This window comes from Astyanax mexicanus, chromosome 16 (assembly GCF_023375975.1).
Source record: "Astyanax mexicanus isolate ESR-SI-001 chromosome 16, AstMex3_surface, whole genome shotgun sequence".
NCBI lineage: Eukaryota > Metazoa > Chordata > Actinopteri > Characiformes > Acestrorhamphidae > Astyanax > Astyanax mexicanus.
In genome coordinates this window covers 39,206,910-39,232,192 of record NC_064423.1, presented here as the reverse complement: position 1 = coordinate 39,232,192, position 25,283 = coordinate 39,206,910, and the positions used below count along the sequence as shown (strand labels likewise).

The 25,283-nt window shown below is 35.5% G+C and overlaps 1 protein-coding gene across 1 annotated transcript; it reads left to right on the top strand.

Annotated features, from left to right (window-relative positions):
• Nucleotides 1-828: 828 nt before the first annotated feature.
• On the top strand, nt 829-25,042 carry nucb2a (nucleobindin 2a). Its single transcript, XM_049465422.1, has 13 exons — nt 829-948; nt 6,861-7,001; nt 7,265-7,372; nt 7,496-7,628; nt 10,351-10,454; nt 13,007-13,192; nt 14,338-14,428; nt 14,529-14,587; nt 16,959-17,051; nt 17,140-17,229; nt 18,772-18,942; nt 20,503-20,557; nt 22,457-25,042. The coding sequence occupies exons 2-13, from the start codon at nt 6,861-6,863 to the stop codon at nt 22,669-22,671; spliced, it is 1,446 nt and encodes a 481-aa protein (XP_049321379.1). The 5' UTR covers nt 829-948; the 3' UTR covers nt 22,672-25,042.
• The last annotated feature ends 241 nt before the right edge of the window (nt 25,043-25,283 follow it).

Here is a 25,283-nt window from a genome sequence, read left to right as displayed (position 1 = left end):
TTTTATTGATATTTAGCGTTAATAAATCTAAATATAGTTAGATTAATCTGTAGTTTTCTGTAAATGTATAAAAGCAGGAGATTAGTGAAGCGGGTTAGTGCAGCGCTGCGATCTGCAGGTAATTACTTAAACTCACCTGAAGGAAGCGCTGCAGTGTCTGAATTGCCTGTGTGTCTGTGTTGCCAGGTTGGGGGGGTTTAACGATTTATTTTGACTGTGTTTGAAATTGGCTATTAATTGGCATTAGGACACACATATATATATATATATATATTTTACTTTTTATTAGTTAATTATTTTGGTCTTTCCATTGTTTGAATTACATTTAATATAAGCAGAAGTAAATTAAACTCAAATTTAAATAATGAGTCCCATTTTAGCGACGTGGCCTTTAGATTAGATTTCTATCATTATTATTATATATCCCTATAATTATATATATATGTATATATCTTATTTTTTTTCTAATATTTGGTGTGAGATTGTTTTTTTTTTGTCTTCGCAATGTTAGAAAAAAATATTTAAACATTAAGCAAAGTTATTTTTTTAAATGATAGATATAGAAATTTTGAATTACATTTATTATGGACATAAATTCAATTAAAAAGAAGTTCAAATAATAAGAGTCCCATTCTAGCTATGTTGCCTTTAGATTATTATTATTATTATTATTATTATTATTATTATTATTATTATACAATTTATATTTTATATCGTATCGTGGCTTTCAAATATTTGTCTGTCTTTGTAATGGTATTAATAAATTAAATAAATTACATAATAAGAGTCCCATCCTCTCTGTGTGTATGTAGACTGTACGAATCTGGCAACCCTGTTTAGTGTAGTGTTTGGTGCTGGTGGAAGCGGCGGAGAGGCGGCGTATCGGCGCTGAGAGCAGCACAGTATAAACAGCACAGCGCGCTTTAAACACAGATACAGCCGTATAAAGTGAGTATAACCCGCTTTATTACTCTCTGATTAACATTATCGCTGTTGTAGAGGGCAGACGGGGGCTGTTAGGGTAATGTGGGGGTTGTGTAGTGATGGTTAATGTTGAATTAGGTAGCGGTGGGTACTTTAGGTCCAGAAAGTAAAAATCCATGCCAGGTTTTTGTACTAACGGCCTAGGTGGCTCTGCTGCAGATTAGTTGATTCGATCAGCCCAGGCAGTTGGTTCAAAAACCTGGGATGGATTTTTACTTTCTGTAAAAATCCCACCTCTAATCAGCGGCTCACCAACAGCGACGTGTCCCTATACTACTGGACCCAGCTCATAATAACACTGACCTGAACCAGAACCTGCTACACATATAAACCCAATCAGCTACAGTTTATTACTGAACTTTTTAATTAACCACATGCAATAGAACATTGAATAAACGTTCATCTTTCATCTCTAATACATTAAAACAACCTTAATACCCAACACCACAATGTATTTACTTGTGTAACTAAATCAAATTTACGTTAATTTAACGTTATTGTTTTGTATATATTGTTGTCAAGATAACACTGATAGCAGAGAACATCAAATAAACGTTAGCTACTTTTCTGGTCGCATTACATTCTTACATCTTTGACCCAACGTTGATTTAATATTGATTCAGCCTTATGGTTTTGTAGGTTATCTGTTGTTTGTAACCTATCCCTGATAGCAGAGAACATTGAATAAACGTTACTTTTTGGTTACATTACATCTTTTAATGTTGTTAATAGAAAAACAACCTTTATTTAAGGTTTTAATGGTTACTCAGATAGCAAAAGGACATTCAACTTTGATTCAGTTTTATGAATTTTTATGTGTTGTTTGTAATCTATCCCTGATAGCAAAGAACATCATGTAAACGTTAGCTACCTTTCTGGTTGAATTGCATCATTACCCCTTTTAAGGTTGATGATGAACAAAACATTCTTTAAACAACCTTTTTTTAATGTTTTAATGGTAGCTCAGATATGAAAAGGACATTGAATTAACATACATCTTTGACTCAACATTTATGTAATATTGATTCAGCATTATGGGTTTGTATCTGTTGTTTGTAACCTGTCCCTGATAGCAGAGAACATTAAATAAACGTTCCTTTTTTGTTTTTATTACATCTTTTAATGTTAATAATGGAAAACAACATTTAGGTTTTGATGGTTGCTCAGATAACAAAATGACATTGAATCAACGTAAATTTCTGACCCAATGTTGATTCAACATTGATTTCACATTGATTTAACATTGATATTTTATGGGTTTGTATCTGTTGTTTGTCCCTGATTGCAAAGAACATTCGATAAACATTTTTTTTTTTTGTTCTTTTAATGTTGATGATGGAGAAACAACCTTTATTTAACGTTTTAATTCAACCTGTCTGGGAACAATATATTGTACCAGAAAATATTGCGATAAACAATTTTATTGTACTAAATTTTTGAATCAACATTGAATCAACGTAAATTTCTGACCCAATGTTGATTCAACATTGATTTCACATTGATTTAACATTGATATTTTATGGGTTTGTATCTGTTGTTTGTAATCTATGTCTGATAGCAAAGAACATCATATAAACATTAGCTACTTTTCTTATTGAATTGCATCATTACACCTTGTGGTTTTTAATGGTTGCTCAGTTAGCAAAAGGACATTGAATTAACATACATCTTTGACTCAACGTTGATTTAATATTGATTTAGCATTATGGTTTTGTAGGTTATCTGTTGTTTTAAACCTACCCCTGATAGCAGAGAACATTGAATAAACGTTACTTTTTGGTTACATTACATCTTTTAATGTTGATAATGGAGAAACAACCTCTTTAATGTTTTAATAGTTGCTGAGATTCAACATTGTGTCAACATTGATTCAGCTTTGTGGGTTTGTATCTGTTGTTTGTAATCTATGTCTGAGAGCAAAGAACATCATATAAATGTTAGCTACTTTTCTGGTTGAATTGCATTATTACCCCTTTTAAGGTTGATGATGGAAAAACAACCTTTGTTTAACGTTTTTTAATAGTTGCTCAGATAGCAAAAGGACATTGAATTAACATACGCCTGTGACTCAACATTGATTTAATATTGATTCAGAATTATGGCTTTGTATCTGTTGTTTGTAACCTGTCCCTGATTGCAAAGAACATTCGATAAACATTTTTTTTTTGTTCTTTTAATGTTGATGATGGAAAAACAACCTTTATTTAACGTTTTAATTCAACCTGTCTGGGGACAATATATTGTACCAGAAAATATTGCGATAAACAATTTTATTGTACTAAATTTTAAGACCTAAGACATAATGGTAATATTTTTGAATATAATAACAAAGCAATTATACCATTTTAAAGACAACAAAACTGTTATTAATTACAGTCTGTAGTTTACACTGTGTGTAATGGAGTCACAGTTATTAAAGCATTAGTCTGGTATTGTATGATAAAGATGCTAAAATACTGTTCATTGTTTGTATGTGAACAAGCATACAAACAATAGAGGACGAAATTACGATGATGTAATGATGATGCGTTATGTATTGTTTGTAACCTATCCCTGTTAGCAAAGAATGTTTGATAAATGTTAGCTGCTTTCCTGGTTGCTTTACATCATTACATATGTTAACATTGATGATGGATGATGTCCTTTAAATAACATTTATTTAATGTTTTAATGGTTGCTCAGATAGCAAAAGGACGTTGAATCAACGTTTTGACCCAATGTTGATTCAACGTTGATTCAACATTGATTCAGCTTTTTTTTCTATCTTTTGTTTGTAACCTATCCCTGATAGCAGAGAACATTGAACGCATCAGGGACGCAGTGACGCAGAAATATTGTGATATTAAAAATCCATATCGTGATAATAGAGTCTATTATTTACTGTGAAGCTTTATGTGTATTTATTGTATAATTGTTTTAGTTTGCAGTTTATATGCTTGAACTAAATATTCTGCAATATTATTTGCTGCATTATATTATTTTATGCTATATTATTTATTTTGCCACATTATGATTATTCTGTTATACTATTATACTATGTTCCTGAAATTAATTAATTATTTTAGTTTTCCTATATCGATAAGTATATCGTTATCACAAAAATACCCTGAAATATCATGATATTATTTTAGAGCCATATCGCCCACCCCTGCTACCTTTATTTAATATTGCCCAGTAGGGATTGATTAGTGTTAAAATGCTAACATTAAATTAACATTCATTTTTCATTCCTAGTGCATTAAAACAGTGTTGATCTCTGACATCAGAATTGATTCAAATTTAATTGCACATTTTCTGTGATTCAGCATTGATTCACCGTTAAGGTTTTATATGTGGATTGAATTGCATGTGTTTTTCTTGTTTGTGTTCTGTTCTTATATCATGTACTTTGGTCTTGCAGTGTCGAAAGAGAATTTAAAATAATAATGATTAATATTATTCTAACTTGCAGGAAGTATTTTTTACGTAAAAGCACGAATGTGGATTCAGAGCCTCAACCATTCAAAACCATTATTAAACTTTTTATTCAAATGTCTGAATTTTTTTAACACTAAGCGCTGCCTATTAAGCTTTTCCCTTTATCAGCATTTAAAGATGTAAAGCAAGCAGAGAATAAACGTTTATTTAATGTTCTTTGTCATCAGGGTTGTCTAACTGTGCTACTCTAGTGTATATTTACAAAAGGTGGCTAAATATACAAAAAAAAAAACACCGTATTTGAACATGCCCCCGGCAGTTTAAATGGTATATTTGGGTAGCCTAAAACACTATAATCAGGGTAAAGATAAGGTAATGGAAGTTGTAGGGTAATTTACCACAGCATGACTTAGATAAAACTCGGATGTGAGAAATCTCAGAACATGAAATGATGACCAATGAGTCAGAGCTTAGAATTTAAAATATATTAAAGTTTACTTGAAAAATAGTTTCAGCATTACAGATATATAAAAGGAACAAAAATTAATAGATATATATTAGAAAAGAGTAAAAGTACATCAACGAATAAAATCTCGATAGATCAACACATTCACAACCCAGAGAGAGAGAGAGAAAGAGAGAGAGAGAAAGAGAAAGAAACTAAAGCCAGTCGAGGGACAGAGAGAACTCCTCAGACTTCATCCAAGCAGTTATACATTTTGCAAATGACATGTGATTGGACAGAACTTATCATATGATTACGTCAACAGAGTCCAGTTAACAGTTTGTTGTCCAGTTCCAATGACGTGATCAGCTCCAGCCTGTCTGAGCAACAGGTTCTTATCATGATGTTGTTCAGCACTGTGTCCTTCATCAACACAGCAGACAGTCCTTAAGTGTCCTAAAGTCTGTGAGAAGAGGAAACAGAGGAAAAGAGTGGATGCAAAGATCTTCTGGCCTGTGTGTGACTTTACGCCGTGTAGAACAGGCATGCACTGACTATCTGAGGAGAGGTTCCCAGCACTTCACTCAGAGAGCTTGTTGTCTCCTAGTTCATATGCACTGGTCCCAGAACAGCAGAACAGCAGTGAAGCTTCTCTGCCGCTCAGGGTCACGTTCTCCTCACAGCTCTCACTGTTGATGAAAACACTCTGACCTTCCTGATTCCTGAAAAAGTAAAAACAACCTCCAAAGCCTTGTGTCATTGTGACAGTTAAAAAGAGAGCAGAGATCATAAGGTTATTAAGTGAATTATAACGTGAACAGTAAAAATAATAACTGTATATATAAATGTATAAAACATTTAAGAATAAGAGTGTGAAGGTGTGGTTATCTCCAATCACACCCTTCAAGGTGATTAGAAACTGTATTTTATATAGATATTTTAATTGTTTATTATTATTTTGACTAAATTAACATTTTTTTCACACTCAAGCAAATAATGACAGAACTGATTTATTCATACACATCAATTTTATGCTGATTTAACATTGATTCAGCAGCATTTGATTCAACATTAATTAAATGTTTAGTTTTTTGTTTAATGTATCGTTTGTAGCAAAGAACTTTTAGCAATTAGTTTTATTATTGTTAATGCAATAAAACAGTGTTGATCTCTGAAGTCAGAATATATTTATTTGCGCTCATTGAATTTACGTTGATTCAACGTAATGTTTTTGTGTATATTGTTAGTAACCCATCCCTGATAGAAAAGAACATTGAATAAACGTTACTTGTCTGGTTGCGGTACATTGCATACAACATTTAAACAACATTTATTGAACATTCTCTCGTAGGCATCGGTTAGTTTTGAAATTCTGACGTTTAAACAGTGTTGATTTATAGAATTAACATTTAAAATACGTTTTCCAGAATTTTAGAAAGTGTTTTACAATTTTACATTGATTCAACATTAATTCAATGTTAGGATTTTATATCTGGCTAATTCAAAACCTGAACATTTTGTGTACCGGTATATGAAGAAAGAATTTAAACAATGCAAAATATGTATAATAAAAATGTATATGTGCACTTATATTTAATTGTATGTGTTTTTGTAAACGAACGTCGCTCCAATGTTCAGCCTAATCGTGGACTGTAAATTGGTGCATTTTGAATGGAGATCTTTCATTAAAAAGAAAATATAGTAAAAGACTAGGTTTAATCCCTTTATGGGAAAATATATATAACCCTATATGTTCTTATTTCAAATTTTTAATAACATAAAATAAAATAAATAATTACGTGATCCTGGGTAGTAGCCCGTTTCCTAGAGGTGCTGTAAGTGATTTATTGATTTATAGCGTACCGTTAAGGTTATTTTATGATGCCTCTGTGACGTTTAGCCTCTAGATCGGGGGAAGGGAGCAGGGCTGGTTTGAGATTGTGACATTTACCCCTCTGTCAGATCTTCTGTCTGAGACAGGTCCTAATTTGTGGTCATTTTGTGTTTATTCCAGATGTCCTGGACTAAAGGATTCATCACCAGCTGCCTTGTGCTCGCCAGCCTGCTGTTCAGCTCAGAGGCCGTGCCCATCAGTGTAGACAAGACTAAAGTCAAGCTGCCAGAAGAGACCGTACAGGAGCCCCCTCAGAGTGTGGTACGTAAAGTATTTAAGTATTTAAACACACAACCAGAACCAAGATTCTTTGGAAAATGTGAAACTCATATATTTTAGAGATGTATTAAACACAGAGTTATCTATTTTCAGTGTCTCAGAAAATTAGAATATTATATTAGATCCAGTTGGTACTTTTGGCAGTGTGGGCAGTGTGCCAAATCCTGCTGGAAAATGAAATAAATCCTCATCTCCATAAATTATCCAACTCCTAATGGATAATATTCTCGTTTAATTGTTTTTAGGACACTGGGCTGCATTATGATCGTTATCTCAGGGAAGTTATTGACTTTCTGGAAAAAGACCAGCATTTCAGAGAAAAGCTGCACAACACAGACATGGAGGACATAAAGGTAATACATTCATTCAATACATCCATTTACTGTTGTGCAATTTAATTAAGTGGTAAATTGTTAAATTGCATTGTTAATCAGACAGTTGATTGGACGATTAATTGGACGATTGTTTAATTGCAGCAAGGGAAGCTGGCGAAGGAGCTGGACTTTGTCAGCCATCATGTGAGAACTAAACTGGATGAATTAAAAAGGCAGGAGGTGAGCCGGCTGAGGACGCTGATTAAAGCTAAACAGGACGTCGAGGAGGGTAATGGTGAGTAAACTGTAGTGATAAGATTTATTCACTCTCTAACTTCCCTTTTACCCCGTATTCAGCAGAGCTGTCTCACTGTGGTTTAACAGCCAGTCGTAACTGACTAACTGACTGTGTTATATCAGACTTAGACTCAAAGTTTTTAAATTTACTGTAGATTCAGTTCATTTACAGAACCAGTCATAAGTTTGGACACATTCAGTGTTTTTTTCATTGTGTTCTGCATTGTAGATTAACCTTTTGTTATGTAAATTTGTCAGGAACCATAATGGTGGTTCAATTTTGCGGTGCATGTTTAATTATACAAAAAATCCTGACAAGTACTGTGAATATTTCATTACTGACTCCCATTACTAATTATTCGATCAATATTTAGTGCAATGGTGTTCCTTTAAGGTAATGATTCAGAACTTTTTTATGTTTCACAACTTTATTACTTTTAAAAGACCAACATAAAAACACAATAGTTTTTACACAACATTATAACATAACATTGCAATTCTGTTTTAGTGCTTCACACTGAAAAAACACTTTTAACCATTTTTCCTAGATCTTTAAACTTTCAAACAGGTCAATTTGACCCTTAACATGACAGTAGGCTTTAATACAAACCTCATCCAAACTAAAAAGAAAAAGCTGATAAATTATTTAGAAACAACAAAAAAAAAAAGTTAACCCTCCTATTATTTTTGGGGTCAATTTTACCCCATTCAGTGTTAATTCAATGTCTCTAAAAAAAAAAGGTCTGAGATTAATTTTGTGATTCAAATTTAATGTATTTTCTTATATTTGATGAAGACAACAGGTACAAAATAAAATGTTTTAAATGTATCAGTTTTTTTTTTAAGAAATATCTATATTTCACACACATTTGTGTGGTAGTAATGTTGAGGTCACTATGACATTCAGTTTTATAGTCTTTCTCGAAATGTAAAGTCACTTTAGGCCGTAACTTTACGACACAATACTTATAATACTTATATAATAGTAATATAACATTATAATAATGCCTTATATAACAATGGATCTAAAAAACATAAAGTAACTGGAGAATAAACATTGCTACTTATCTTTAATTGTAATATATTTTTTTTTTTGCTGGAATTATATTGATTCAGAAAATAAAGTGTGTTGGTAAATTTGAGTATAGTAGGAGGGAGAAATAAGCCAGAATATGTTTTATATTTTAGATTATTCAAAGTAGCACCTCTTTATGAGGTAGAGTCACCTGGAATTCAGGTTTTCAGTTAACAGCTGTGCTCCTGAACTCGTCAAGAGTTAATAACTTGAATTTCTTGTCTCTTAATAAAGTGTTTGAGAGCATCAGTTGTGTTAAAGTAGTGAAGAGGTAGAGTTACAGGTATACAGTGAATAGTGAATATTTAAAGGAGATTTAAAATTGACTTTTTGTGTAGTAAAACATGATAAAGTGTACCTACTTTTGTTGAATAGCACACCTCCACTCTCCTGCAGCTTTCCAATATCCATCTTTAAAGTAGCTCCGCACCTCCTTTCTAGAATCCGGAGAGCCCTGATATTTAAAATGAGGCATTAATCATTTAAAAAGTGCACAAGAAGCTTATTAAAATCTACTGTGTACATCCCATAGCATAGCCTAATCTCCGGGCGCCACCACCTTAAAGTAAAGTCATTTACTTTAAAAAGTATGATACGCTGTGGTATGTAAACAGTAGGGCTGCAACGATTAGTTGATATAATCGACAATGTTGATTATTTAAATTTGTCGACTTCAAATTCTGTTGTCGACTAATCGTTAATTTGTAACAGTACCACATTACACAAAGTGCTGGAGACAGAAGCGCAATGGGAGATAAAGGGTAAATGGTTTGCTCACACAGTTTATAATCAACTTAGTTTGTGTCTCCAGAAGTGCCCAAACACAACAGATTAAATATTTAATCACTAAATATCAGTACTTTCCATGTTTAAATAACATTCAGATATTTAAATGCCATTTAAATATCTGATGTTCTTCTGTTTCTGTAGTTTTTAGTGATGGTAGAAATAATCGTTGTCTAATTGACTAATTGAAAAAATAATCGTCAGATTAGTTGACTACCAAAATAATCATTAGTTGCAGCCCTTAATAAGCTTCTTGTGCAGTTTTTAAGTTATTAATAGAGTTGGGCGATATGGCCCTAAAATAATATCACAATATTTCATGGTATTTTTGCGATAACGATACTCTTGACGATATGACAAAACACTGATTTTTTTTATTTTTTATTATAAAGAACCTACCACTGATCAATACTAATAATGCACTTCATATATCTCTATATAGGTAGTGCTGCAGTAACATTAATGATACTGGACAGACATAATCTGTCTCTACTAGATATATAATGGGAAATGAGAACAGTGTGTTTTTTTTCTTTTGCTAAAAACAGCAAAAAAAAAAGATAATTATGTGATAATTAGGGGTAGGTAATATGGCATGACATTTCAGGGTTTAATATTGTTCATGATATTCAAAAATGTTGGCGATATGACATGTACGATATGATATGGAACACCCCTAGTTATTAATGCCTCGTTTTAAGAGTTCTGGGCAAAAAGCACAAAATTACTGTATTTTAAAAAGCTGAGGGAGAGCAGAGGTGGACTATTCAACATCATGGGCTTTAAGGCATAAAGTCATTAAACTGCGCCCATTTGTTTCAGCCATAATCTCAGCAGTTCTGCCTCTTCTTCTCTTTAGGAATGGCTGTGGATCACCAGGCCTTACTGAAGCAGTTTGAGTATCTGAACCACATGAACCCTCACACGTTCGAGGTGGAGGATCTTGACAGACTCATCAAATCGGTATGTGGTCACATGCAGATAATGTTACCCTTACTTATTATGGGTATTACAGCTCTGGCACATGTGCTAGTCTCTTAAACACTACTCTATGAGTACTGTAAATACACATTACTGTAATAAAACATCATATATCTGCTGTATTATAGTGTGGAGGCACTGATTTGTTTACTGAACACCTTATAGGTGCGTATTTAGCAGTTATAATGCATGGTGATAGAGTACGTGGTTAATATCATGCTGTTGATGCACACTCTTATTGAAATAAGTATGAGACGTGTTACTGTGAAGGACTATTGGGCTTTTTTGACCAAATCATAGCTCTGATTTTATTCACTATAACAGACAACCTTGAGAATCTTGAACCTTAAACAAAGTATATGAGTCTATCCTGCCTTATCTGGTTAGTAATATAACATGCGTAAGATCCTCTAATGGTTTTCCTATCTGTGGGATTGAATGGTTCTTAATACCACTATGTTTAATAGATAAATTATTTATCAATTGAAGCCAATAAGGTAAATCAATCTTAGAGCATTTTAGGGAGTCTATATTGTTTATTATCTGATTGATAGGTTCAATTTATTGATCTGCTTCTCCTCATCCATTACCTCATAACATAAAATCAGCTCTACAGAGCCAGCCTACTGAATGTATAAAATATATATTTTTTATATTGTCAATTTGAATAAACAACTTACAGTGGTATGAAAACGTTTTGGGCACTCCTGATAATTTCTATGATTTTCTTTTATAAATCATTCGTTATTCAGATCCACAAATTGAGGTAAAATATATCATATAGCAGATGAACACAGTGATATTTGAGAAGTGAAATTAAGTTTAAATGATTTACAGAAAGTTTGCCATAATTCTTTAAACTAATTTTAAAACAACTGAAAAATTATATAAATATTTATTAGATCCTCCTTTTGTCGAAATACTAGCCTCTAAATGCTTCCTATATCTTCCAATGAGAGTCCACTGTGTTCCTCTGCTATATGATGGGTATATTTAACTGAAATTGCTGATCCGAAAAAATAATGATATATATTAAAGAAGATCATGAAAATTATCAGGGGTTCCCAAACTTTTTTTTTTACCACTGTATATTATAGGTTTTTGTGTTAATGTTGTAGTTTTATTTAAAGCTCACCTTCCGCGAAAATCCGATTTTTCTTGTTTTTTGTGGAATACAGTAGGTCTCTCCGAGTTGAATGTGTACACCTGCACATTAAACTGTTTTGCAGCCCCCATTGTCTGCAGGAGCTAAGCAAAGAAATCCCCCCTCCGAAAAACGGGTGAATTTTGAATTATCTTTCTGCCTACGTAGGCAGAAACTCACAGACCAGCCCACCTTGGCTGGAGAAACTCCCAGAGGCGGAGCTGAAGCGACGCAACATCACCGCTCATCAGTTAGGAGGTGGGAGGCAGTGAGCGGCAGAGCGGTGGAGGGGCGTCGCAGTACTCCTAGCCAATCAGAGGAGAGATATTTGCATGCTGTTTGCATGTATGAATATTCATGAGCAAAGCTGGAATCCGGTCATTTTGGACACACCCCTAAAACAGTCCATTAAAAAAGAGCTATACAGAGACACCTGAGCACTTTTTTTTTACAAAAACGGCTCACATGTCATTCATTCATACTAGAGACCACAACTAGACATTTTAAAATGAAAGAAAAAACGACGGAAGGTGAGCTTTAATGTAATAATAAATCCTACCTACACCATTTGGTGCTCTATTAAAAATATTGTTTTTTTTTTATTTCTGGGTGCTGCAAAGCATTCTATTTATTTAACCCGTCCAGTGAAGTAAAGGTCTGTTTAGTTTGTATCAGATATATATACACTATATTGCCAAAAGTACTCACTTACCTATTAAATAATTGGACTATGGCAGCAACAACTAATTGATTAAATTAAATAAAATTTAAAAAATATTATTAAAATAGTTGGCAGCTAATTTAATAATCGATTACTTGGGTCTGCATTATTGTGTCTAGTGAAGTTAACCAAAGCATTTCCCCCTTAAATTCCACCTTAAATGTGGCAGCTCAAGCTACTTTTCCGAAACAAACTGTAGTTTTGGTCAAGCTATTATTACTGACAAGTTATTTTTTTCCTCTGGCTCAGTTTTCTTAGAGGCTGCTAGAGTAGTTAAACAATTCCACCTTAAATGTGGTGGCAGTTATAGCCTTTTTCAAACTCTTTTCTGACGCTAACATTGTAAGGAAATGCTTGAGAATTTCAGCTAAGTGTATATTTCTATTCACTACACTACTGTGCTGTTAAAAATTGATAATGATAAAATGAATTCTCCTGTAAACACCAATATTTATAATTATGGTAGGTTGTGTGTTCCTTATACAATTACAACATAAGTAGGAAGACAATTAGGTGTATTAGGTGTATGCTTTTCCTTTTTATTCAATATAATAATCGACTAACAGCTCAAATACAAACCCCACATCACCAAACACAGCAATTTAATTTATTTATTTTTTGTTACATCTCTGAACCTCTAACAAATGCTTTTGTTTATTTGTCCTCTAGGCTACGAGTGATTTGGAGAACTTTGATAAGGAGCGGCACGAGGAGTTTAAGAAATATGAAATGATGAAGGAGCACGAGAGACGAGAGCACCTGAAGACGCTGGACGAGGAGGGCAGGAAGAAGGAGGAGGAGCACTATGAGGAGATGAAGAAGAAGCATGCTGATCATCCTAAAGTCAATCATCCTGTACGTTTTATTCTAAAACTAATATATACTCTTACTGAGGCATTGCATTATTCAGTGTATTAGCCAGCAATGTAGGCGCTGCCACTGTGATATGTGAGATCACTAGTTCGAATCCCAGTCATGCAGCTTGCCATCAGCTGCCAGAGGCCTGAGAGAGCACAATGGGTCTTACTTTCTCTGTTCGGGGACAGTGGATAGCCCTCTTTTTTTTTCATCACTCCTAGGGTGATGTGGATCAGCACAAGGCTGCGTCTGTGAGCTGATGTATCAGAACCGAGTCGCTGCGCTTTCCTCCGAGCATTAGCAGTGTGATGCTGATCAGCAAATACTGATCAGCATCACAGCAGTTTAAAAATAGAGTCTGACTTCACAAACAGCAAAAAGTCAAGTGTTGAGTAAACTTCACCCTCATTTCTTTTTAACTTGCATTTGCTTAACTCTTTAAATAGTAAAGTAAGTAACAATGAAAATATTTAAAAAATATATATTATTATTAATGTTTTATTATTTATCATTAAATTATTATTCAGGGGAGGTTACGGGCTTGTGTTTTTAGTTCCTAATTCAGCATAAAATATCCCTGCTTACATCCTGTCAGTGTGTTTTTCTATTGCATGCATTGCAGTTCTCAGTTAGAGTATGGTAGATGGTTACTTGCTCCATATATACACAACCATATGTATATATATATATATATAAAAGGAATACCAAATGTAAGGTAGACCTGGTCAGCAAAACTACACACTGATGAGAAGTTCGGATTGGTGGGCACACCCATTATGCAAATAATGAATATAATTGGGCGGAATTTAATAAAATATCTGTGAAGTTGGACAGTATTTATTGGGTTTATTTACAACTCTGTCAACTAACTCCATCACTGACCATCATTTTAATCTGAATGAGGTAAAATTACACTTTTAACCTTTAATTTAAACTTGTTGCTGTGCATGTATCAGAAGAGCATTTGCTAGTCTTCACCCCTCCTTGTGTTGTGGCATCACTAGTGATGGGGAATATACAGCTGAGTAGCAGCTGAATGGGTGGGAAAATTGGCTAAATTGAGTGAAAAAGGGGAACAAAAACATGGATTTTCCAATTGCGTAGGAAGTCTCTGAGAAGTTCTGAATGTGTTGTGTTTGCAGGGCAGTCAGGATCAGCTGAAGGAAGTGTGGGAGGAGGCTGATGGTCTTGACCCGGAAGATTTCGACCCTAAAACCTTCTTTAACCTTCATGGTAAGATATTTACTGAACCTACCGAGATCTGCAGACTAAATTTAATGTTTGATTTGCTCTGAGACTCAATTTTGCATTTTTTGTGCATCATTTAATGCAGATACGAATGGAGACGGATTCTTCGATGAACAAGAGTTAGAGGCTCTGTTCACAAAGGAGGTAAATACTTGATACTTACATACATATTATTGTCATGAAAATATATTTCTACATTGACACAGCAAGTAAAAGTGGCCCAAATCTGAAATTTAGGTTAATCTCTTCACACAATCTTTTTAAGGTGATCCCTGTCTGACATCTGTCAGAACAGTTCACACTGTGTAGGTGCCACAAATACGCACCAGAGCAAGTCAAGAGAGTCAAGTCAAGAGGCTTTTATTGTCATTACATCTGAGTACAGGTACACAGTGTGATGAAATTACGTTCCTCCGGAACCATGGTGCAACATAGAACCACAAGCAATAGACAACATAAAGTGCAGGAGTGACGACAGTGCAACATAAAATATAAAATTATAACTCTAAATAACAATAAATACACTAAATACAAAAGACGAGACAATTTAAAGACAGGACAGTGCAGTACCGATACGGTATAATAAAGTGTATAGTGAGGATAAGGTGCAGAGATGTGTGACATACTGTAACATATAGAACATATATAATCACAGCAGTTACTGAGGTAGAGTTTATAGTTTTTAAGAGTGCAGCAAATAAAGTCATGTCAGCCTCTGTGTGCTGACTGGGTGTGTGTGTGGGTGAAGTTCAGTTCTTTGTGAGTGTAAAGGGGGGGGGGGTGTACAGTTTAGTTTTGTGTAAAGGGGGGGGGTATACAGTTTAGTTTTGTGCGAGTGTGTTGGGTGAGTGGTGGGTGGGGTGGGGGTTCAGTTCTGTCTCTGTGCGTTGAGAAGTCTGACTGCCTGGTGGATGAAGCTGTTGCAGAGTCTAGTAGTGGAGGCTCGGATGCTCCTGTATCTTCTGCCGGACGGCATTGTGCTTCACCTTAAGTTTCACTTTAAACCTTGTCAGAATATCACGAGCTATTAATGAGTTCAGACTGCAGCTGAGCTCATCACTGAGAATTCATTCCAGGTTGCTGTAAAAAGTATGCACTATTCAGCTATGGACAGGTTTTTTTTTTGTTTTCCTTTAAATCTGCATAACAATCTGTAGCTGCATCTGGACAATTCGTTAGGAACATCTTGTGGATGCAACAAGAGCCTTCTAATATTTTTGGGAAAAACGCATTAGTCTAAATATTTAGTCTGTTATCACATTTTTTTCCACCACTTACCATATTTTTCGCACTATAAGGCGCACATAAAATCCTTTAATTTTCCAAAGAAATTCATCACAGCGCCTTATAATTAGTTCTCCAGCACTAGGGCTGGAGTAGCCTTAGCATTAGCCGCTAACCACTATTTTCCAGTTCAAAAGTGAGTATTATCGGCCTGGCCTGTAGCCTGCTTCTAACCCCCGGCTAGCACTGCTGGAGCAGCATTAGCATTATCCGCTAACTGTGCTCGCTATGTGCCCGTTCAGAGGGGAGTATTATCGGCCTGTAGCTTGCTCCTAACCCCGGCTAGTACTGCTGGAGCGGTTAGCTGCTACTGCTAATGCTCCAGCCTTAGTGCTGGAGAAATTTGTAAATCTAAGCTTTCTGTAAATAAACGGAAGCTCTTTACTCGCGCAAATAAACAGTTTTAGGAGAGAAATCTGTGTAGATTAACATCCAGCGCTCATTTGACTTAAAAAGAAAGTCCTTTTTTTATTACAGTTTTGTTTACTTAGCTTTACTTAACTTAGTTAGCTAAGTTAGCTGCTGAATTACAAGTTCCTTATAGTGTCTTTTAAATCAATCAACCTTTATTTTCACTCGGGAATAAACATTGAGGGTGACCCTCATTTACAATGTTGTCGAGCCTTTATAACATCAAAGGGATTGAACACATTTAATGATGATTTAGAAATAATAGGAAATAAAGTAGTATTTTTTTTTAAATAAAAAATAAAAGAAGTACGCATTTTAAATTTAAGTAAACATTTAATAAAAATATATATGTAAAAATATGTAAAGAAAAATCTAAAATACCTTAAAAAAATAATTTGACATAAAAAGTAAAAACTTTATAAAACATATAATATATACATAAATGTGCCTTATTATCTGGTGCCCCTTATGTATGAAAACCTATTAGAAAATAGACATTCATTCATAGTGTACCTTATTATCTTATAATCTTATAAAAGTCTTATATATTCTGAATAAATGAGGAAATGAGGTTTCAATACCATATATTAAAGTGGCCCAGATCAGATTCATTGTGTTTTTTTGTTTGTTTGTTTTTTTTTTTGCTGTTTACACACATAAATGACACCCATGTGACACATATGATGTACAAGATTGGATTCTGGTCACATTTACCTGCTGAGTGAACGTATTCTAAATGCATGTGAATTAAGCAGGTGTAAACAGAGCCTAAAATCAGTAATTATGGGTCTAAAAGGATGTGCTTTTTGTTTTTGTGTAGCTGGAGAAGATCTATGACCCCACTAATGAGGAAGACGACATGGTGGAGATGGAAGAAGAGAGGCTGAGGATGAGAGAGCATGTTATGAATGAGGTAATGGAGTGTCCAACATGGTTTTACTGTCTTTATTACTGAGATAAGAATTAAAATGTAAATCATCGCTCTCATTCTTCTGAATCAGGTTGATGCCAATAAGGACAGGCTGGTGTCTTTAGACGAGTTTTTGACGGCAACCAAGAAAAAGGAGTTTCTGGAGCCGGACAGCTGGGAGGTACGTGGTCAAGATAAATAAAAATATATATATGGGAACAGTGAGACCAATCCATTTATTTCTTTATAGATTGCTATAGACTATTACTATTAGTAGTTTACAGATGAAATTAAGGGATTGGCCTCACCGGTTTAATGCTTTTGAAGGAGACTGTATATCACGTAACTCTGAAAAACAGTAAGCATTACCAGTCTAGTAATATAGAGTCTAATATACAGCTCTGAAAAAAATTATCTGATTTTGCTATTTATAGGTTTATGTTTGAGTAAAATGAACATTGCTGTTTTATTCTATAAACTACAGACAACATTTCTCCCAAACAGAAATAAAAAAAGATGCAGAGCTTTCAGATCTCAAATAATGCGAAGAAAACAAATTCATATTCATAAAGTTTTAACAGTTCAGAAATAATCAATATTTGGTGGAATAACTCTGGTTTTTAATCACAGTTTTTTCATGCATCTTGGCATCATGTTCTCCTCCACCAGTCTTACACACTGCTTTTTGGATAACTTTACGCCTTTACTCCCAGAGCTGTATATTCTAACAAATATTAAGGCACATTCTTTTTTTAATTTTTAATTAGTGGTGACAATTGTTTAAAAAGAATTCAGTCAGAATAATTACAACAAAATTTTTATGATTAACTGCGATTAATCTCACTTGTTCTTTTTAAGATGCAAGTTTTTATAGTGGATATTTAAATGTAAATGAAAGAATGAATGTAAGAAATGCAAATTGCGATCATATTTTTATTAGTGACGTTTATTAAAATACTAGTTTATACTTGTAAAATGTGGGTAGCTGGAATAAAGAACGCATGATAAATTAAATAGAGGAATCTTATTTTTTATTTTTTTTTATTTTAATCATCTCAGCTTGGTTGTAAGGATTTCTGAATTAGAACCTAATTATCTGGGTATAAAAGAGCATTTTCACACCTGTAGTTGTAAAAGTTTCTATGATCTGGATCAGTTGATGAGTTTGTTTAGTTGGAGCTTCAGTTTTTCCCTCTGTTTGGTTTGTTTTCACACAGGCATAAACTTAAACTAAACGCACCAAAATGTGCACAAATAAACCACATGAGCACATCAACTTCTCTGATTGGTCAGAGCTGTCTGGCATGGGAGCAAGATTCTGTGTTCCTGTGTGTATATTTGCATATCTGTGCAGTGTGAAGCTGCTTTAACACAGAACACTAAACTTTTATATTATTATAATATTTTTATATATATATAGGAAATTAATATTAATATGCATAAAATTATCAATACATCTCTCAAAATTGGTCTGGTGTTGTAGGAGATACGCATTATTTACAGCATCTATTACAGACTGATCTTCATTAAAAGACGCTGCCGACAATTCACTGTAATCAAGCTGAGCACAAAGGGCAGAACACTGTAGAGTACTTTAGCCTGGCAGTGCCAGTGTACAGTGATGTACATAAAAGACTATGGCTTATTTATTGAATATTATCATATTTACTGCTCTTGTGATGGAGTAATGATTGGTCACTTCTCCTAATGTGGGTGTGGTCAGACTCTGGAGCAGAACCAGGCGTACACGGAGGAGGAGATGCGGGAGTTTGAGGAGCATCTCGCCAAACAGGAGGAGGATCTGAACCAGAAAACTGCTGATCTGCAGAAGCAGAGGGAAGAGCTGGAGAGACAGCAGCAGCAGCTCAACGCCCAGAAAGTAGAACTTCAACAGGTAGAACCTGTTCATTCAGTCTGTTCTTAAACTTACAGTATACAGTATGACCAAATGTTTGTGGACACCCTTGAGTTTGTAAGTTCGAAGCGTTTTCCAATTGGTTTGGTTTTATGCAAGAAAAACCCAAAGCCCACCAGAATGTGTCACAACAAACCAGGGCTGCACAATTTATCGTTTCAGCATTAATATTGCAGTGAACACATGCACAACAGTCACATCGCAGGATGTGCAATGTTTTGTGCAATGTCAAAAAAATTCACACTCTTTCTCTACCAGATCAACAATTATATTTACCCAACAACATTTATTTTACTCCAGTCATTATCACACAGATCATTATTGATGTCTAGCAAAATTAGGTGAGAATTCCTGTGTTTTCTAATATCAAAATATACACTTCACAACAAAAAGTTTGGACTATTTGGCTTTCGGATGAACTTTTTGGAAAAAGTAAAAAAATTCAAGCTAACAAACCTCAATCTCCCCAAATGCTCTTCCCCCAAACTCTGTTCCCTGACTCCAACCCTAACTCTATTCCCAAACTTTAATCTCCCAAACCTCAATCTCCCAAACCTTAATCTCCCCGAACGCTGTTCCCCCAATTTCTGTTCCCTGGCTCCACCCCAAACCCCGATCTCCCAAACCCCAATCTCCCAAACCCCAATCTCCCAAACCCCAATCTCCCTGAATGTTGTTCCCCCAATTTCTGTTCCCTGGCTCCACCCCCAACTCTATTCCCAAACCCCAATCTCCCCAAACTTCAATCTCCCCAAACCTCAATCTCTTCAATCTCCCCAAACCTCAATCTCCCCAAACCTCAATCTCCCCAAACCCCAATCTCCCCAAACCCCAATCTCCCCAAACCCCAATCTCCCCAAACCCCAATCTCCCCAAACCCCAATCTCCCCAAACCCCAATCTCCCCAAACCCCAATCTCCCCAAACACTGTTCCCCCAAACACTGTTCCCCCAAACTCTGTTCCATGGCTCCACCCCCAACTCTGTTCCCAAACCTCAATCTCCCTAACCTCAATCTCCCAAACCTAAATCTCCTAAACTCCATCAATTCTCCCAAATCAATTCTCCCAACACCAGTGATGGGGCATATACAGCTGAGTGAATTAGTGGGACAATCGGTCTAACTAAATTGGGAGAAAAAAAATAGAAAAAAAGGTCATTTTCAGAGAACGATTAGTGTAAAAAAATACTGAAATATTGAACAGTTGGATATGTGCATGCAAAAGTTTAGAGAAACAATACTTTTGCCCATCTAGTATACAGTGGTACATTAAAGTTTGTGATCCCTTTTAAATTGTCTGTTTTTTTTTTTATTAATGTGACATAAAACTTTATACTATTTAAATTTTAAGGTCAAAACCAGACATAACTTCTGTGTGGTGTAGATTTAGTAAGAATGAAGTTTTAAGTCAATTTTGGATTCACAAAATTGTAAAAGTCTGTGGTATATGTTTGAAATTAACTCCAGTCTTATTACTTTCCATTGGGTATGGTTATCTGAACTAAAAAGCATTTCTCTGGTTCTTTTGTTCTTGATCAGGCCGTGGAGCACATGGAGCGTTTAAAACAGGGAGAACATCCACCTGAAGTGCACGGTGAGTAACCATTGAATAGACCTACTCCTTTCTAGGATAGTATACACTTTCCCAGATAGTACTTATTCTGACCGGCCTATTTAGTCCCAATATTATTTATATACTAGTACATCTCAAAAAATTAGAATCATTGAAAAGTTTGTTTATTTATTTCAGTTATTCAGTTCAAAATGTGAAACTCATATATTATATAGATGTATTAAACACACAGAGTGTGTAATCTATTCAAGCAATTTTTCTTATGGCTTACAGCCAATAAAAACCCCAAAATCAGAATACCACCAATTTGAATATTATACAATTGGTACTTATAGAAGTGTGGGCAGTGTGCCAAGTCCTGCTGGAAAATGAAATCTGCATCTCTATAAAAGTTGCCAGCAGAGGGAAGCATGACGAGCTGTAAGATTTTGGAGAGACATGTCTGTCATCTGCTGGTGTTGATCCACTGTGTTTTATAAATAGAATAGAATAGAATAGAATAGAATAGAATTGCCTTTATTGTCACATGGTCAACCAGCGAAATTAGCCATCAACCCATCCATACAATAACATACAAGGGGGAAACAGGACAGGGTAAGCCGCAGCGTGTGCACGCGCCGCCAATCATTTCTTCAGTTAGAGGGATACAAGGGGGAAGAAGAGGGTAAAAAAAAACATACCCCTAGACTGTGCCCTGAAGAGCACAGTGTAGGAACATCAAAAAAACCTCAGCACATAGGCACATACAATATATACAAGAGACCAAGCAATGAAGGCGTGGGAAAGGGTACGGGAGGTGGGGGGGTCGTTAGGTAAACAGGGAGAGATTCAAAGTCACAGTGTTCTTTGGAGGAATGCTCCCTATCATCCACAAGGCCGAGTGCTGATAGGGCGGGAGCCGAAAGCAGATTAGACTTCAGTTGTTTAGGCGAGTGACCGCTCCCCAGTTTAGCATGGTCACTCTCTATTGTCCATCATGGTCTCAATTTTCTCCACCTTCCTTTGCAAGCCGTTTGCTTCTCCGAGATGTTTTCCATGTTGCGGTTAAAAGTCACAGTCTGAGTGCCGACAGCTCTGCCCACCGCATCAATCAGGTCGGGCAGCTTTTGGGGGCCCTTGACAGCTGTCCCCACACTTTTAATTTCACGATACACCAGGGCAATGCCTAATCCAATCAGCAAGAACCCTGTGATCATTGTGCCGAAAAGGTAGACGTCTTCGATGTCCTCCACAGAAAGAGTCGCCAGGCACACGGTCCGCCACGTCTCCCACGCATCCCTCGTGTAGCCAGCTGCAAACGTTCCATCAGGACAAGCAGGTTCCCCCGAACCCAGGCTTCTCGTCGAGAAGATGGTGTCAATTGCATTGAGAGACCATTTGATCAAATCCATTTCTTTTCGTTTGAAGAGCAGTGTGAAGAGAGTCTCTTAAGGAATAGCAGTGCCAGACGAGACAGGAGAAGCCAAGCAGGAGAGATAAGGGGAGGAGAGGGAGAGAAAGAAAATGCGACCGCCTTCAACGAGAGCAGAAAGAGAAGTCAAGTCTAAAGTCAGCACTTCATGCTTCCCTCTGCTGACAACTTTTATTGAGATGCGGATTTCATTTTCCAGCAGGACTTGGCACACTGCCCACACTTCTAAAAGTACCAATTGGCCTTATATAATGTTAATAATATTTTTGGGTTTTCATTGGCCATAATCATCAACAATAAAAGAAATAAAGGCTTAAAATAGATCATTCTGTGTTTAATACATCTATATAATATATGAGTTTCACATTTTGAACTGAATTACTGAAATAAAGTAACTTTTTAATGATATTTAAAAAAATTGAGATGCACTAGTGGTAATATATAGTATTAATATGATATTTAAGATTTGAATTATAATGAATTATATTACTTTTTTTTTTTTTTTACAGTTGAAGGAAACGCTATTCCAGAGGAAACCCACCATAATCAGGCCCTGACACCCGAACACCAGCCAGCTCCTCCAGACCACCAAGAGGTTCCTGCAGCCCAGAATGATATACCCCCTCAGGACCTCAGTCAGGGCCACCCTAACCAGTCCCAGAACGGCCAGCCAATGACTCACGATGACCCCAACGCAATCCACGGGGCCCAGCAGGTGCCCTAAGCTGCAGACAGGTAGTGTGGGGTTCGACTGTGTAGATCATGATACCTGTCACCACCACCACCACCACCACCACACTCTCAGACACGAACCATTCGTACCTCCGTACCAGAGTCCGGACTACAGCCCAGACTACAGCCCCAGTCCAACTGTGATCTATACGTCTACAGATTTCTCGCTGCTAATCTTAAAAAAAAGAACAGCGCTGTAATTTGGTCAATTCTCATCAAAGTTTACTGAATGGGTGAAAAAAAAACTTCAATACAATTCAATACATTTCTTTATTATTATTTTTTTTCTTCTGATATGTTTAATATTTGGCCCATATCAATGAAAGTATTTTAATATTTTGAACCATTTGTGTTTTGCACATTATCTTTAATTTTAATGGAATAAACAAAGCCACTGGAAAAAAGGTGATTGTGGTTTTAGAATGAAATATAATAGATTTAAATAATTTTACATGCTGGAATGTTTTGTCATGTTTTTCATGTTTACTTCACATTAAGACTATCGAAGAATTTGTACGGTACCGGTTAAAAAAGTTTGAACTCACTTCTCACTTAATTCTCATTCAATTTTATTTTCATTATTTACTATGAATTTGTTGTAGACTAATACGGAAGCTATTAAACCTTTGACATATGAACACAAAAATTATGATTTATGTAGTAAACAAAAAATAGTGTTAAATTATACTAGAATGTTTTATACTTCTAGATTTTTTTAAATGTGCAGTTTTAGTTGTGATGACAACTATTCTCTCAATCTGCTTCAATTCCCCAACTCAAACCCCAAACCTTGATTTCCTAATCTCGATTCTCCAAACTCAGTTCCCCATCTCAAATCCCCAACCTTGACTCCTCAACCTCACCTCAATCTCCTCAAACTCAATCTCCCCAAACTCAATTCCCCGACTCAAACCCCCAACCTTGATTCCTCAACCTCACCTCAATCTCCCCAAACTCAATTCCCCAAACTCAAACCCCCAACCTTGATTCCTCAACCTCACCTCAATCTCCCCAAACTCAATTCCCCAACTCAAACCCCCAACCTTGATTCCTCAACCTCACCTCAATCTCCCCAAACTCAATCTCCCCAAACTCAAACCCCCAACCTCGATCTCTCAATCATCGATCTCTCCATCAACAAACTCTCCAACCTATATCTCCCCAACCTCTATCTCTCCATTACCAATCTCTACATTGATCTCCCCAAACTCTATTCCTCAACTCAAACCCCCAAACTCAATCTCCCTAAATTCCCCAACTCATACCCACATCCTCAATCTCTCCAACCTCGATCTCTCCAAACTCAAATGCCTGCCCAATTTGCCCAACTCAATTCCCAAACTTATCTTCCCAATTCGATTCCCCATCCTAGATCTCCCAATTCAGCTATTAACGCTTTACTGTTTACTAAATAAATCCATGTGTTCCTTCATAGTTTTGATGTCAGCATTAGTCTACTATGTAAAAATAAATAAATAAACTAAAAAAAAAAATAGAAAGCAATCATTGAATGAGAAAAGGAGTGTGTCCAAACTTTTGACTGGTACTGTAGATCTGAGCAGCTTTGAGTACATTGAAGACAAATCATAGCTGAAGGGTTCAGACGTTTCAATAAAGAATGATATTTGGGAGAACCTTTTTTAATCTTTTTAGTTTTCTTAATTTAAATACATGTACGCATTTTTGCCTGCTTTCTGAAGTCTTACAGTGATACAGAGATAAAGGGCTCATTTTCCAGATACAAATTACAGGTTTAGAGTTCTCGTAACTAAGTATTTTAGAAAGGAAAATTAATTTGCGATTTTTAACTTTTGTGTTTATTAAAATAAGTGTAGCAATTATTGGTCATTTTACAATATTAACTTTTTAAGTATTAAATAAAAAGTTTACAGGTTGAAGTCAGGCCATCACAGAGGCTTAATAAAGCATGATTTAACTTTGACCTAGCAATTTGACAGACAGAAATAAAAGTTCAGTAGCTGCAGAATTTTATCCAAACTCTTTATTATTATTTTTTTAATCTATAATTTGTGTCTGGAAAAGTAAACCTGTCCCATAAACCGTTCTCAGACTACAAGTTTACCTACACCAGCACAGGCGAAATACACAGCTGTACTTCTAATCATCAGGAAATCCAGATTTCTATTTTGTTGTAAATTTGCGTTGTTTCTGATTTTCTGCTTTGTAGAGGAGCCACATCGAGTCTCTCTGATTCCAGACGTTTCAGGTGTGCGTCCATTGCAAGGTGTAAAATAGTATTCCAGTGTTTGCACAGAATTAGTAATTTATCAATTGTTTTATTTACTGGTTATACAAATCTTTGCGTGCTTTTCTGAAGATAATAAAGTGGTTGAGGCATTCTACTTGTCAATTCTTTTGTTTGTTTTTTTTGGTAAAACTTTATTTGTATGATTGAAAGGTGGGTATGGAGGTGTACAATATGTTCTGTATGGATCCTGCAGCACATTTACCCACAGATGTTGCTACAGCTGGGCCTGTAGATCCTGCTCTACAGCTGATAGTCACATGAATGCTGGATTGGTGATGAATCTGGAGACCAGACAGGGCGAAGAAGCATCGCAATTTGGTAGAAATTTTCCCATC